We start from the raw sequence: 17,094 nt of genomic DNA, 5'->3' as shown, positions 1-17,094 counted from the left end.
ATTAACTTTGGCAAGCAAAAATGTTAAAATAACCTTCAACTGAAGTTTAAGCTGGTCTGAATCTCCCAGAAAAGATGTTCTTTCCCTTCTGATGCAAAAAAAACCTTACAATTCCTGCCACACTGCACTGACTTTAACACACTACATGGCATTTCATAGTATTTATAACCAATAAAAAGTCAGAGGAATACAATATTTATCTGGTTATTTCTAAGGTTTTGCCTTCTACTTTGTTTAGCAATTTGATCCCTCCACTACTCTTTTAATTAAGTAGCAACTTTCTCCAGCAAATTACTGGATCTCCCCAGAAGTAGTTGCTGGAAGTGATTAAATGGATGAGAAACATGGAAATATTGTTATTCCTCACCACAGAGTTAACCCCACATCAGGCACAAACGGGGTGCAGTGAAGCAGATGAGAGGAGAAGAGTTGATTTTTTTTTTCCCCCCAAAGAAATTAAACACATCACCATTTTTCTACCTTTGTCCTGGAATGTTCTTACTGCCAAAGAACAGTAAATTCAGTGTTCCAGGCAAATCCACCACCTGACAAAGCAGCTGCACACCAACCTCGTTGTATAAATCACTGAATTCTTCAACCACATCTTTCGGGATCCTCTGCCCGTTGTTGGTGAGGTGATAAGCCACCCCATTCTTGGAGTAAAGACTGATCCGCCCAACGCTCCTCTCGCTGTCTGTGGTCTCTTCGAGCAAACCATTGTCTTCTGCTAGATGATAGACTGGGTTTCCATGTGAACCATGAATCCACGTAGCTCCCAGTTCAACAGTGGCATGCCCTGCAGGAGAGGAAGGCGAGCAAACTGGTTAGGGAAACCTGCTTTCCTGAAAGCTTCTCACTCAACCCTGAATAAAATGTGTAAAAGCAGAATTGCCCAAGGAAAACGAGTTTGAACATCTCTTAAGGGAGTTTTCTCTGTTAGAGACACTCTTCAAACTGGTCCTTTGGGATACAGGTTTGGGTATTGCCAGAAGGATGGGATGTTGCAATGAAGATCCACCACAGTGACACACCACTGATACTTCAGGAGAAATTCAGCCCTTCTCAGTTCCCAGTTCTCACAGTGGTTGTTACCAATAGGGAGATGTAAGAAAATGAATTACAACATTGACCTGAATACTGAACCTGGTCCTGTGGCTAAAAATGGTTGTTCTTTACAAATAGACCTCAGATTAACTGCAATAAAAAATGCATTTCCATTTCCCAAATGAGTAAATAGGTTGTATTTTATTATTTATGCCTTTGGAGATTTATATTTCAGGTTCTTTAAAAACAGGCACTTTCAGGCTAAACACCAAAATAATGTTGTTTTCATCACCTGTACTCTCTGCTTGAAAAACACAAAGAGTTTGGTCAGCCCCACTCTCCCCATCCTTACAACTATTAGGATTTGCACCAGGGCTTTGTCCCCCCCCAAATCCAGCACTGCCAGACTGGGCTGAGAGCACAGGGGGATGCTCAGCAGCTGAAAGCAGGCACTAAAAATAAGCTTGGGTCATGTCTCCCCCCCATTTTTTGACAGCTTCTCAGAAGGCCAAAGCTGCCTTAAAATCTGACAGAGCTGGACATCGAAGCAGTGTGGGAATGCCTGATTAAACAGGGTAGTTAATAGGATCCTGCTTGATGAAGAAAGGCTGGTGCAGTTTCCAGCTATCATTTGCTGCTTAACATGTAAATGTATGCTCAGACAGAGAGGCACTGCAGCACTGAGCTGTGCTGCAGTCAGGTTTAAAGGGTGAAAGCTCCAAGGAATGCTGTTCCTTGGCTGAGCCCCTGCCTTTGAGGGAAGATCCATGGATCTCATTTTCCAAGCAGCCCCTTTGTCAGGGAGAACTGTGCTGACTGCCCTTCAAACCCTGCAATACAGCACGAGGTTTCTACACCACAGCACCTGCTTCAGAGAGCAGCACCAACACACAGACCTGAATACTTCAGGTGCCACTGACTCCATCACATCCCAGAGCACCCAGCCAGGTGGGGATGACTGAACACTGGCAGCCAAAGGCAGAGAGCTCATCAATATTGCAAGTGGCAGTCCCCTGGTAAATGCAATGCTTCTGCAGCTCAGCCCATGCCCAGCAGCAGCAGGAATGCTGCCTCCTGCTCTAGGGCAGGAGCTTGGTCTCTGCTGCACAGCAATCCTGCTGGAGACACCCATCTTTGAAAGAAAACAATTTGCCAGCAGGTCCCGCTGCTGCCTTAGTGCTTGGTGACAGTGGTGATGTGTTCCAAGTTTTCCTGTTCAGCTGTGTGGAACATAATCCAATACCAACAAATTAAAAGCTAATTCTTGCCTGTAATATTCATGCTCACTATCAACACTACCAAACAGATAAGCCAGGTCTTACCAGGTGTAAGTTAAATGATTAATTATTTAGAAGGGTAAAATTAAATAAAATTCTTTCAAATAGAGACAGCCAATTTACTTTCAGGGCCTTAAAGGATTTTAGGTTCAATATTAATCTACTTGGAATGAATCATGCCAAACAACAAAAAAAAACCAGAGAAACACACACATTGTGTATCAAGCCTCCTGGATACAGAAGGCAATTTTCACATTTCCCTTTGCAGCCCTGGCCATTTCTTGGGTATCCTGTTGTGAAATAACTGCAGTGGACACAGATGTCATAAGTCATGTGCAGGAAACAAACAATGCACAAACACACAAACCTTCTTCCTCACCTGTGCTAGAATCAAACCTCTGAATATCCAAATTACTCCCCGGGGCTGAAAAACAACAGTCTGTGCACTTGAAGGAAAATACTGTCCCCTACAAGACGTGGCTCAGTGAGGGGGAAGGATTCAGATGTAATCCTGAGAAGGTGCCACGATGCCACAGAATGGTTTGGGGTTTGGAAGGGACCTTAAAGATCATCTCATTCCCACTCCTTGCCATGGGCAGGGACACCTTCCACTGCCCCAGGCTGCTCCAAGCCCTGTCCAACGTGGCCTTGGACACTTCCAGGGATCCAGGGGCAGCCACAGCTTCTCTGGCCACCCTGTGCTAGGGCCTCCCCACCCTTACAGGGAAGAATTTCTTCCTAATTAGTAGCTCTGCTGAAATTTAAAACACATCTTTAGTCAAGTGTGCAGACAGGGGAGAGGCCAGAGCCAGAGCACAGATCCACCTTGGCAGAGAACTGCAGCCCACACCCACCCAGGGCAACCTTGAGAGCATGCAGAAGATAAGAAAAGACAGTTTGTAGTTTTAAAAAAATAACTAAAAGACTAAGACTTTGCATACCAGCCTCTGCTCTGCAACTAAATTACATCTACAAACTCTGAGATCGCTCCAGACTGAAACACCTCCTCTTGTCTCCGATTAATTAAGAGGTGTTAATGAGGAGGAGGTGGATTCCCAGCAAAGGCAAAGATGTGAGTTACTGGTAAAGGTGGGCAAAGATAAGAGAATCAGTCTCGGTAGTAAAACACCAAAACTATTTCACAGGTGCACTGGGAGAATGATCTGTTGCTCCCCAAAGATTTCAGCTCTTTCACACTTCCCTCCTCTCAGGGGCATGATGCAGGATATTTTTAATACAGCAGATTGTGAGTAAAGGACACACTTCCCATCCTAACCTCTATGCCAAGTCTCAGCAGAATGTAAAGTGCCCTACTCAAACCCCTGGAGATTAGATTTTTCCGACTGCATTTCCATTGGTTTCCCTTCTGCAAGTTCACAGGAGGCTGCTGTTTATTTACTGTGGTGAGCTTATCGAGTAAAACACAGTAAGTGATGTAAGCACCTAAGAAATAAAAAGAAAGCAGAGCAGCAAGAGGACAAAGGTAATATCCAGAGTGGGATCAGAAACAGAATTAGTTAATTGAAATCAGGAAAGCAATTCAGGAAAAGCTGAGAGCTTTATGCCTCCTGCAGAGAAGAGACAGGCAATGTCCTTCTGGATACCAGGAAAAGCTTCAGTGACTGCTGTGCTGCGAAGGACAATGTTTGTTCCAGGAGTTTTTAAATTGATGTGGCATGCAAATATCCAGACTCTGCACCTTTATTACACACAAAGAAAGGAGGGTGCAGAAGTAGGAAAGCCGGAAATCAGGATAAAGGAATATATTGAGGATGTTTTTCCAGCAGCCTGATTCCCAGTGGGTAGTGCCCTATACAGTAAATTAGTTCTAGGGAAATGAATGGGGTTGTTTGTGAAGCAGAACAGCTCGGGGTTTCCCCTTTCCAAGGCCTTTAAGCCCTGAGAAACAACCCTTCAACAGCCTGGAGATTTACTGGCTGCTCCTGGGAAAGAGTCAAGCTGGAAAACCTGGGTGGAAACCATCTACATACAGTTACTCAATCGCAGACCTGTTACACAGAGCTCTTCCCGTGCGAAAAAAAATAAAAACCAATCACCCCAACCTTTTATTTCATGGAAACACAGGTCTGGAGCAGCCCTGGGTCAGAACTGAGGCACGAGACAGAACCATTCACCCACCCCAAGAGGCGCCCAAGGATTTCACTATTTCCACTCCCAACACCGCCAGCACCTCAAACCATTCCGCACACACGCGCAACAACCCCCCACCACCACCCCAGATTCGCCGTGGTGGCCAGGCAGGTGCCACCAGCAGCCCCTCTGCAGGGGCTGTCTCACCGAGCTGGACGCTCTGCACGCGGCCCCCGATGCGCTCGGTCGCCTCGAGGACTGTTACATCCGTGAATCCGCTTTCCAGGAGCGCCTTGGCTGCCGACAGGCCCGCGAGCCCAGCACCGATCACGACTATTCGAGGCTGTCGCTTTCTCCGTAGGCCACTACTAAGAGGATCATCCGTGCTGTCTGCAGATATTTCACAACTTTGCATGCCGTCCAAGCTCTCTTTCTAAGGAACCTGTGGGAGGGAAGCAGGCAGGTGTGTTCAGGGAGCTCAGATCCAGGTTATCCTCTGCGGTTAAAAGGATCAAAAATGAACAAGTCCGGTGAATCAGACCCAGCCTTCAACACGGGATGCACAGAAAGGATAACTGAGGTCAAGCTGGGATGCAAAACAACTTTTTAGCCTGGAGCACCAAGAACTACAGAAATCTCCACCCTTTCATGCCATGTAGACTATTCCCAAACAAGTCAAAGGACTTTCAAACTCCCATCTTTTTATACAACCTCCAGAAGTGGTAATTTTGTGGTGAAGACTTTTAAAAGAAAGAGAACCACGTCCCCAGTGCTGACAAGCTCCCAGCCCAGTAGTGAAGCTCCATTTTGCCACTGTGGCAACCACAAAGCCTGAATTCAGATCCTCTAAGTAGGGGGGTATGCAAGGAAGATTTAGCTCAAAGCAAGGAGATCAGATCTCAAACCAACTATTACAGAAATGGGACAGACAGGAAAATGTTTCAAGTGATCAAAGTCAACGAGGGCCAGTCTAAAATTTCACAAAATGCAGCCCCTGGAGCCAACACTGTTCTGCCACATCAGGGTCAGCCTCAGGCTTAGATGAGGAGAGGTTCAAACCCACACCAGTCCTGACTAGTCCAAACCTACCCAAATCTCCACCTACCAATATATTCAACTGCTCCTCCAACCAGGACCCTGTTTTCCTTTGCAAACTCCTAGAAGACACCCACCTTTTTACTGCTATCTCCCCTTATTTCTCAGGTCCCATCACATCATTTCAGTAGGTGGGACCATGGCCTGATCCCATGGTTAAGGTTCAACCCTGACCAGGGATGACCAGTCCAGGTTATCCTTATTCACAAAAGCCAGTGTGTACTTAACTGGTTCTGGGTGGTTCACACCTGCCCTCAGGAGCACAAAGAACAGAGTGCAGAGATTCCTACACCCCTCCAGATCTGAGCTGACATGAGTCCCAACTTGCAAAGCATAAACACACAGCTCAGGATTTATCAGCCCTGGAATCAGCTGATGCCCAGTGATTTGGATAAAACACGCACACAATTCCTTGCCTCCCCCTCCTCCCTCCCCAAAAACAGAGACATCCAAGGAGCTCATAGTTCTACCTGTTGCCAAGCTGCTGGTTATCCACTCTGAGTTCTTCCTCAATTCTCCCAACATTTGGCCACTGAAAAAGATTCCCACTCCTTTCTTCCATCACCAGAAGGGTCGACTTAAAACACTGCTGCCCTACTGCAGTATACAATCACAGGAACTAATGAAGCACAACAGCAGTTTCATTTGGAGAGTCCCTTTTTCTCCAGGATTGTATAGAATTTATGTGTGTTGACCAAGCACTATCCACTCTCTGTAAGGGAGCTGACACCAGACTGCAGATGGCAGGGATTTATGGCAGTGGTATGAAGAGGAGAGTGGTCCCACTGGAGCTCTGACAACTCTTTTGAAAATGTTTGGTTTCAAGTGGAACAGCTTCAGCTCAATTCACCCTTCTGTGGACTCACCTGCAAGAGGGATTTGCACAGTGTGTGCAAACTCTGATTCTGCCACTGCAGCTTGTCCCAGCTGGCCGTGCATCAGCTCCAACTGCCACTGCAGCAGCTTCCAACGGCCACAGCCCAACAGAAGAAGGCAGATCACAGAATTCTGATGGATGGGACCTTCCAGCTCATCCCATTCCCATCCCCTGCCATGGGCAGGGACACCTTCCACTAGCCAGGCTGCTCCAAGCCCCGTCCAGCCTGTCCTTGGACACTTCCAGGGATCCAGAGGCAGCCACAGCTTCTCTGAGCACCCTGTGCCAGGGCCTCAGCACCCTGACAGGTAAGACCTTCATCCCAATATCCAATCTAAAGCTCTCTTTAGTTTAAAACTATTCCCTCCTTGTTCTGTCACTGTCTGCCTGTGCAAAAAGTTGTTCTCTTTCTTTTTTGTAAGCCCCCTTTAGGCCCTGGAAGGGGCTCTGAGCTCTCCCTGGAGCCTTCTCTTGTCCAGGTGAACATTCCCAGCTCTCCCAGCCTGGCTCCAGAGCAGAGGGGCTCCAGCCCTTGGAACATCCCCATGGCTTCCTCTGGATTCACTCCAGCAGCTCCACATCCCTCAGATGTTGGGGGTCCCAGCACTGCAGCTGGGGTCTCACTAGGGCAGAACAAAAAGGGAGAACTCCCTCCCACAGACATTCTACAACCCTCTCTCATTCTCCTGATAACACTTTGATCCACGTGTTTTTATTGCCACAGTAAAGGAACATCTTTTCTGCCATCTACATCCAGTAGAAATTGAAGGGGTTCTGCTCAGTTATTTAAGCACAGCTTTCCTAATCCTGGCTTTGGCAAGCTCCTGTGAATTCTTCACATGAAAGCTCCAAGGAAATGTTTTTCCTCCTGTTTCAGCATTTTAATACTGGATTAGGGGACCTGTCTAGACAGATGAGAAAATAACAGGGTATTTTGTGTGTACAGAACCCTGATTTGGAATCCACCCTTAATTAGCCAACAACCTCTACCATATGATCAGCAGGAAAAGGCAATTAAAATTCAGCAAAAGCTTGTGCTTCCCAACCAGGATCCACATTCCACAGTGGAATAAACAGGTGATATGAATATAGGAAGCCCCCACTACACTTTATTCCAGTATCAATTACTCCCTCTGGTAGGCTCATGAGTGAGACAAGCACATAAAACAGAATCACAGAATCACAGGGTTGGAAGAAATCTTCAAGATCACCGAGTCCAACCCATTCCCTAACACCTCAACTAAACCATGGCACCAATTGCCACATTCAGTCTTTTTTTAAACACATGCAGGTGACTCCACCACCTCCCCAGGCAGATGATTCCAGCACTTGATCACTCTTTCTGTAAAAAACTTTTTCCTAACATCCAACCTATATTTCCCTTGGCACAGTGTCCTCTGGTTCTGTTGCTCATTGTGTGCAGTGCTCTCCCTTCAGCACTTGCCAAGCCACCAGTCAGGGCTCGAGCCAGTGGGTATTATCAGCTCCTCTGACACAAAGACAGTTTGGCTTTTTACTTCTTCTTGATTGCCAAAAAGAGTTGTTTCTTTCTTGTTTTTTTTCTTTTCTGTGTTGGCTGTTGCACTGTGAGTCTCTCTCAAACTGTAATTTTACTTCGTGTTCATCTAACGGCAAGGGTAGCACTAAATCACAGCTTCACTCAAAGTAAAATTCCCCCTGCTTTGTCTTGCTTACAGCATTCCTGTGAGACAGCCAACAGGCACTGGTTATCCTCAACAAGAAAATATCCAAATACACATCTTCCTTTTGTCTTAAACATACAGCTTCCATCCTCTTAGTTCTTGTGCTTATAAGTGCCTCATTCAGGATATTTTAATCACTTCTACTTCCAGACTTGCCCCCTTTTCTCAGTCTCTGTCCCTGACTCCTTAGGAGAAATTACCCTCCATTCATCTCCTCTCATTCCTGTCCATTTCCTTAATTAAAAAAAAACAAACAAATACCTTTAAAACATCCCTAAAACCAGCCCCTCAAAAAAAAAAAAAAACAAAAAACCAAACAAACAAAAAAACCCAACCTGAACATTACTGCTGTTTTCCCAGACAAATCTTTGCAAAAATATATCTTCTAAGATGGGCATCATTCTACCAAGCCAGAATCATGGGTTTCCATTCCTGGTATTTGTACCTGCTCCAAGTTCAGTGGGGTGACAACTTCATGATTTTTTTTCCCCATTATTTTTCCAGTAAAACCTTGCAGGTCACAAGGAAGAAGCCAGAGAATTAAGGCAGTTCACAACTGCCCTCCTTACTACAACAATACTCTCTGACCAATTCTTCCAAGACCCTTCAGAAAAAGGTTGCTAAGGCTCCAACTATTTAAAAATAGAAGACCAAAATAAACAAAAGCATTTCTCAAGGAAATCTGCTATTCTTAGCTCACCCAACTACTCCTATGGTAGCATTGTTATAGCTCTGGTGACACAAAGACTTGGGCAAGGCAATGCTCTGAAAACAAGGTTTGTGTGCTTGAAGGCTTGGCTGGAGTTTGGTTGGGATTTGGGGATTTGTTTGGGGTTTGTCACCAGGATTGGTTAATCTTTAAAAAGTGACCTTCCTTCAGACTCTGTATCACACAGCAGGTTATCATTTACCCATGGGCTGGGACTGCTGGCATTCCCAGACCCATTTCATGGTCATCCCAGTGGGACCCATCTCATTCCTGTCATTATTTCAGGTGTTCAGCTTGCATTTGCTGCCCACAGCCTTTCAGGGCATGGAGAGGAGGAGCAATCCATCCTGCTGACCTCTGGCATTCCTGTCTCTGGATGGCCAAGCTGAAAGGGAGCTTACAGACAGTTTAAAACACTCACCTGACCTTTCTGAGTGCTCTTAAATTGTGTTGAATCGACAGCCTTCCCATTAACAAGTGTAATAGCCAGTCTGGAGGGTGAGAAATGCATCATCAACACAAATAAATTCCCTGCTGACTGCACACACCAGCAGAAAAATTTACCAGAACCACTTTATTCCCTGGAGGTTTTTATTTGATGAGAATTAAGCATCATCCCTAATCAGAAAGCTAAGCAATGATATTGCATTTGTTTGAAAGGAACTTGGATAAAAGCAACAAGAGTCAGCTGAAAGACTAAATGGAAGCACAAGAAATAAACACACTACTATTTCCTCATTATTTTAAGTGCAGCTATTCAAAATACTATCAACACATGAAGGGGCACTGCACACACATGTGTTTATAAACAGGTTTGTCATCACAGCCTGAAAGTGTTTACAGAGAAAATCTGACACCAAATTAATTCAATCTAAGCAAAGTGAGATTGAGAAACCAAGAGCAGAAGCTAGAAAAAAAAAATCACAACAAAAATAAAATATCTAATTTTAACGATGACACTGATCAGCTGTTGAAATACTTTTCTCTAAAGACAGAGAGGATATTGGTTGAAGCTTTCAACTCAGGATCCAATCTGTCATAATCATTTACACTCCAGTCCCAGCAGAACACTGGGCTGTACTGCTGGGAATTGTCCTGCCAATTCAATGGAGATGGCTAGGTTTGAATTGCAAAACAAAATTTTGTGGCCTTTGCACCTCAGGAATCTACCATGATGAAAACAGTAAAAAAAGAAAAAAATACAGTAAAATTTTTAATCTAGAGTTTCAAAACCTTTTTTTAATTGATGTGATAACCTCTATTATTTCATCAGCTGCATAAGGAAAAGTGCTTAACTGAAAGCACTGGTAGCTGAGCCCAAAGGCAAAAGCTCCCTTGCAGAAACAGAAAGGAGACTTATTCAGGAGATGTAAAGACACTGCAGTTTTTAGGCCATTAACTCATTACACAGCCTAGCACTACTTGTACTGAGCATGGTTGTAGTGAGTAACCCTCACCTAAGTAACTGCAATAACAACATTTCCAATCATCATCTCTAATTCACCTTTTTCACTAAGCTGAGGGAGAAGTGCTTGGAAGGATTATTCTGGCTGGAGCAATTTTATCTCCTTTAACACCTTTGCAGACTCAGGCTGTTCCCTGAGCACAGGTCAGGACAGATGATATCTCTGAGCAGATTCAGAAGTGAAGTGCAGGGATTTCTGGGCTGGCTCCAGCACTGCCTGTCAGTCTCTGGTTGCTGTGAGCTGTGGTTCTCCACAGCTCCTGGCACAACCAACAAGCATTTTGTAACTTCTCCCTCCTTCCCCCTTTCATCAGCCTTTTCAGACACAAGCACATTAATCTTTACTGCCTGTTATTTCAAGATATTCTTTCCAAGCTCTCCAAGCTGCAAACATGTCAAACTGGAAGATGTCTCTTTTTCCCTTCTCCCTCCTTTTTAGCCCAGCAGGCTGTACGCCGAACTCATGACCCTTTTCAAAATCACCATTTACACCCTTTCAGGAGTGTTATTAATTGATCCCGAGTCAGTCAGACACGGGGGGTGACACCAGCCTGCTGTTCCAAGCTGCCTTTGTGCAGGAGTTGTGCACACACCAGCCTGGGCCAGCTGCATCTGCAGCTCCACAGGAGCTTTACTGCATTGGAAGCAGACACACCTCGTTCACTTGGATACCTGCAAAGCTGCAGGAGCAGGGTGATGGTCCACAGCCTTTTCTGTTCATGCCAGAGCTCTTCCCAAGCTCATAAACCTGTGCCACTGAGAGTACAGCACCACTGGGATCAAGGTTAACTCGTGTGACACCTGCACATGCTGGCAGCTCACTCCAGCTGCTGGGCTAAAACCACCTGCAGAGTGGCACTTCCTCCTCAGCTTCGTGCTCAGGCTTTATCCAAGCCAGGATTTTAGTGTGAACAGGTTTGCCAGGCGGATGAAGCAGTTGGAAAAAGGCACTTGGCCCCAGCCCAGTCCTGCTCCCCTCTTTTGCAGGCAGCTGCCAGGTGTGGGCAGAGACCTGTTCTGACAGCTCACAGCAAATGAAGTGCAGGTCAGAAAGGCTCTGCTCCAACCTGCTGCTCCAAGTAGGACCATGACCAGCATGGGCTCCTTGAATACAGTGTTTTCCAATACTTGAAACAAAGGAGAAAGGTGCAAAATCCCTGCTTTTCCTATCAGTGAGACTTCATCTCCCCCATCACCTCTTCCTGCCTGGCACAAGCAAAGAGCCTTGCAGATGCTGCACAGGGAATCGTGAGCCTGAGTGAGCAATCCTGCTTGGTCTCAAGGAGGTTTTGAGTAGAACATCTCCATCATCTCTGCAGCACCCTCTCCACTGCATCCCACACCATTTATCCTGCGTGCCTCATCTCTGCCCACCAGCCCTCATGATGGAAAGATGACCAGGCTCATCTTTCTCACCATGGTGGTACAAGGAACCCAGACTCACAAAAACAAGCCAGTGCTCCTGTGACAACAAGCAACTCATGTCCTGCCTTGTGTTTCCACAGGCAGAACCTGAAATGGTTTGATTTCCAGAGAGCTGCTGGAATTTATAGGGGTGGCTGTGAGAGAAAAACAAGTTGAAATTGAAGATAAATGCTACCACATCCACTACAATTTATCCCTGTAAAAGCCTAAGCCATCAAGCGTGGCTCAAGGCACTGAAAATGCTGATCTGACATCAGCATCTACCAGCTCCATTTACAAATTACTGACCCACCCCAGAGACTGACACACAGGGAGTGCAGGCTGGATCAGACACAAGGAAGGAAAGGCACTAATGACACACCACGTGTACTCTTGGACAGCAGCGTGCCAAAATGCTTCCCGTTCTTCCCACACACCAAACCTGCAGCTCACTCCCAAACCTCCTCAGCACTGGCTTTCCAATGCAACAGGGACTTTCAGGCTGGCTCTGTGCTCTTCTTCCTCTGGACACATCCCAAAAGAGATAGGGAAATACAGCATTAACCTTTGCCTGTCCAAACTCAGGTTTCCTTTACTCTGAGATGACCTTACCAAGCTTTAACTTCATTTTCCCCCTGACTTCCCTGTCTCTTCTCTCATCTCAGGAGTGACAGGGAAGCAGCCACACTAAATTGTCTCCTCTTCCCAAGCTGGGAAGAAGCTGCAGTGCACACAAAACAAATAACAAAAACAGATAGCAAACCCTGTAAACTACTCCAAAAGTTATGAAAGAGAAGAAGCCCAAAGCTGGTGGATATTAAAGCTGACCTTATGCAGAATACAGGCTCCCACCACAGCACCATCCGTGGTCCTGCACTGCTGGCCCACAAAGTGAAGCAGAAATGTTTGAGTTCTTCAACAACAAAAAAAATTGTTCTGAGAAACGATATTTTTTTACAAGTATGATCCAGGACAGCCATCTCCTTTGCCTCTTTCCACAACACCATCATCCAGGAAAAACACAGGGGGGAGGCAGAGAATAAACCACAGCACGCAGATAACTGCTTAGACTGGAAAAGACCCTTTAGCATGACATTTGACATTTTATAATTAACTCTCAGTCAACAAAGATGGTGGAAAAAGTTCCAGAATAAGACTTCCTGCTACTTTGGAGGCTCCAGGCACCTCCTTTGCCACTTGATTTTTCCAGCAACACGTTGAGTGGTCCCCAGAAACACTCGCCCCAATAAACCTCCTCCACCCTCCAAAATCACCAGCTGGGAAAATCTCTGCACTTTTGAAGGTCTGAAGGATATTTAAACAAAACAAAACAAAACAAACGAAAAAAAGGGTCACTGGATGTTGCTTTTGATCAGGAAACCACTGCACATTTTTACCACTGTGATCCAACTTGTTTTAATGCCTGCAAATATCCCTTGAGTCAAATGAACTTGTTCAAAGCTGATTCACACCAAGGCTACTTTTTAAATTGGGTAGTTGTTGACAAGTAGAATATATTTAACAAGCCCCAAGCGTCTTGGCATGCAGTATAAAGACTTCCTATTATGAGCTGGTTTTTTTTTTTTTTTTTTTAAAGGGAACATATGGGCAGAGCAGGTTGTCTGCCACGGGGCACTTCCATACAGTGCTTGGCACTGACAGAACTGCACGGATATCCAAAAAATAAACCAAGAAACGTCACACCAAGAACACAGGGGATGAATCACACCATTTAAAACCCTCTGATAAAATGCATCATTATGTGTTTTTCAAGTCCTCCTCATCTGAGGGAAAAGAAATGAAAATAATGGTGTTCCTCTGGATGAAGGGTACCGTGAGAACGTGGCAGGCTCTGCCAGCTCCGAGGGGCTGGGATGGCAGCTGCTACCTGGAACACACCTTGGTGAGCGGGGCAGCATCTCGATTTACAGTGTGGGGATAAAATGAAGGACTAGAGGATTCTCTCCACCATCACAAACTCCCACTGGAAGCAGTCACCATCCCCACGAGATTCCCAGAGAAACGGGCTGAGAATGTAGTCTGGGCTACGGAGCTTCTCCTGCCCCCGCAGGCAGCAAGATCGGAACTGTAATGATGGATCATGTGCCTGAGGCTACAGTATTGCACAGCTAAAAGGAGCTCCACAGCAGTGACAAAAAGAGCTTTGGCATGTTCCTTGGGCAACACAGGAGCAAATCCAGTAAATCTACTGCTCTGCCAATCCCCTGCAGACAGAACACAGAATAAGCACGTGCTGCAACTGGCACATCAGCATCCCCTTGTTTTGGTAGGTTGCAGACAGGTACAAGGTCCTGCCTTCCCAGAAGGCATCCCACAATATCTACCCATGACAGAGACAGCTGTTACTGCCACAACACTCCCCTGCTGTGCCAGGACAAGCTGCAGAGTACGGGGACACCAACTGTATTCAACCTGCCACAGTGAACAGGATATTCCCATCTTAACCCTGGTGACAGAAATTAATAGCCAAGAATTCCAGTGCCTTTGGTTTCCAAATCCTACTGACCACCAGGGATCTACCAACAGCTGGCCAGAACCCAAACCAGTTCACCAAGCTGCAGCTTGGCTTTGTCAGCCTCTGACAGGACAAAGGGTTGACAGCTCAGGAACAACATGGAGTTGTTGAACTGAACAGGACAAGCAACAACCAGTCCCAAACTGGCCTGCCTTTTCCTGAGTCTTTGCAAGCTTGCCAGGCTCTGGTGGACCCTCGGTGGGAATTTTTCCCTCTTTCCAGCTCCTCAATCACACTGAGGTATCTGCCACTCCTACACTCCTGGCAGAAGCAAAGCTTGGTGTTTCAGGACTGTAAGAGGAAGGAAAGACAGACAGTAAACCACAGGGAAAAAAAAACGTTATAAGCTAAAAACACTGGCATAATTGATAGAGCAATGTTGCAAACAAGTTCCCTGAAGAAGTCATATTCCAGCTGCCAAAAAAACCTACGTACCCTATCCCGTCTGCACAACCTTGAGATCTTATCTCTCCCACCCTCCTTCTTTCTCCAATTGTTTGGTAATCTTAATTCATAAAACCAGCCTTAATTAAATAGGAAATATGCCTGTGTTTGCACAACTCAGAACACAATCGTGTCTCAGTCAAATAAACACTGGTGTCCTTATTACACTTGGGAATTTGCTGTGGTTTGGGGTTTTAAATTCGTTGCAGCAAGCTTGGGAGCAAATTTCAACAGGAATCTTTTCTTCTCCTCTCATCCTCTGTACCAGGAGGGTGAGACAGGGAACAAATCCCCATGCAGAGAGGCTCAGTACTGGTTCCAGCTCTATGTGTACATGAGGATCATTTCAGGACACACCATACGAGACATGATAGCCAAAAGCAATTATTTTTCCTCACCACTTCTCAGAACCCAGACCTACCAAACTGCCCTGAAATAGTAGCACAGGTCTCGAAATAGCATTATTTCTTCTCTTTTTGAAAGCAACACCCACACTGAATCTTTGATTTTAAGCCATCCCCAAGCAATTACCACATCTTTACCATTCAAGCCACAGGGAAAATCACTAAATCCAACACCAACACTATGGGAAGAGAACCAGAATTAGAAAAGCCAAACACCACATGGATTTACTCCCACAGTAACTGGATCAACTTCAGCCTGGAACAGACTAGACGTGACTCCAGGAAAAATATGTCTCTCCAGGTGCAGCTGTATCAAAGAGACTTTCCCTGGGCTCGTGCTTTGCTGGAGCATTAAACAAACCACATGTTCCAGCTTTGAGGCAGCAGACACGTACCCAGGGCTGGCCTCAGCACGCTGCCATTCTCCATCCTGCTGTCTGCACAAACACAGCCCTGCAGCAGCACAGAGCCCAGGGCAGGGGAATTCAGGTTGGGAAGCAAATCCTTAGATCCTGAAGGCTGGGTTATGGCTGGCAGACTGGCTGTCTGGTCCCACCTAAAGCTTCCCTCGGAGAAGACATTTTCCCCTTTGGGTTTGAGTATGACAATAAGAAATATTTCAGCACAAAAGCAAAGAGATTCTCCTCACTACAGACTGGATGCATACAGGTTACCCAGAGATATCCAAAGGAAATCAGCAGTGCTGTGGAAAAATCTCTTTTACAGGACCATATCTCTGCTGTAAAGCAACAGGAACAATTCCCCCCGCTGAGTGATTTTCCTCCTGAGTGAGGAATGGAGCAGAGAGCAGAAACAGCTCATGAATCATGGAATCACAGAATAGTCTGGGCTGCAAGGGACCTTTAAAGGTCAAATTATATCAAAAACAAGAAACAGAAGGGAGGGTGAGGAAAGAGATGAAAACACAACAGTGACACCTTCACCTTTGTTCCCATCTTGTTGTAAACTTCAAAACAAAGCCCAAGGATGAAATTTTGTCTGGAGATTCCAACAGAAAACATCCTCCAGTCAACTTCTTGTGCTTTGAGGTTTTAACTGCCTTGCAGGCAAAGTGGAGCCTGGAGTGCCTGGGATGCACTCCAGTGATGGATTACCTCTGTTGCAAGGTGCCTTTCATTTCTCCTGACACACCTGAACTCAAAACGTTTCTTCTCTACGACAATCAAGACATTTTACCAAAACAAAGGGAAGTTTGCTTTAGTATTGATCCTCTGCATGAAACTGTGCCTTAAACAGCTTCAGAGAATTGAGATAAAATGTTGCTCAGAAAGAGAATAATTAAATACCACAGGCTGAGGAAAGAAAAAAAAGATGTGTTTTAGATCTAAGACATTTTTCACAGAGCAGGAAAATTTATTATATGGTAAAACAGTAGAAACTGTGAATTGGGACACTTGTGATTTATCTCTGCTTCCACAGCCTTCCCATGTGACTAGGGTAAAAGAACAACAGTTCTATCCATAACTTGCTCAAAATAAAGCACAATTTCAATGTGTTTAGGTGGGAGCTCATTTTATGCAGCACACTATACTTGATCCTTTCAGTACCTCAGCTTCACCGAATGTAAAACAGCACAAGCACCTGGCTGTGCCAGAAAAGCATTTCCATTAATGCCCTCGAATGAAAAGGCATCAGTGTAAGGTATTAAATCCCTACCAGGACAGAGCTATGTGCAAGTCAGATGAGATAACAAGCCACTAAATTTCAAATCACCGCTTTCATCCATCCCATAACTACATGCTGAAATCCCTCCAGTTAGGCTGGCATGTTGGCAGGAAAAAATTGTCATTTCTAAATTTAGCAGACACCTCAATCATTGTGTGATGCTTCAAAAGCAATGAAGACGTAAAGTGGAATTTGTAGGACACCATTTAAACTGAAAGGAGAGCTCCGCTCACTGAGCAAAGGCTTTTCTTAATTCTCTTCCTGTTTGGACAATTTGATCCACTTCTTTTTTTTTCCACTACAACCACAAAGGTCTGTCCTGCAGTGAATGGATAGGCTTTTTTCTGGGATAACTTCCA

The 17,094-nt window shown here is 45.4% G+C and overlaps 1 protein-coding gene across 2 annotated transcripts in view; it reads right to left on the bottom strand.

The window, feature by feature from the left end:
* The window catches only part of SMOX (spermine oxidase), a 60,414-nt gene that overhangs the window by 18,887 nt on the left and 24,433 nt on the right, over nt 1-17,094 (bottom strand). For both annotated transcript variants that reach the window (XM_014876210.2, XM_014876209.2), the window contains exons 2-3: nt 4,620-4,854; nt 570-796 (exon numbers count right to left, since the gene is read on the bottom strand). In XM_014876210.2, coding sequence (XP_014731696.2) covers nt 570-796; nt 4,620-4,827 — 435 coding nt within the window. In that variant the 5' untranslated portion in view covers nt 4,828-4,854. The remainder of the gene's footprint in view (nt 1-569; nt 797-4,619; nt 4,855-17,094) is intronic.

Source organism: Sturnus vulgaris, chromosome 4 (assembly GCF_052056855.1).
Source record: "Sturnus vulgaris isolate bStuVul1 chromosome 4, bStuVul1.hap1, whole genome shotgun sequence".
In the NCBI taxonomy this organism is placed as follows: Eukaryota; Metazoa; Chordata; class Aves; order Passeriformes; family Sturnidae; genus Sturnus; species Sturnus vulgaris.
Note: the sequence above shows the minus strand (reverse complement) of the source record. Positions and strands in the feature narration are given on the sequence as shown.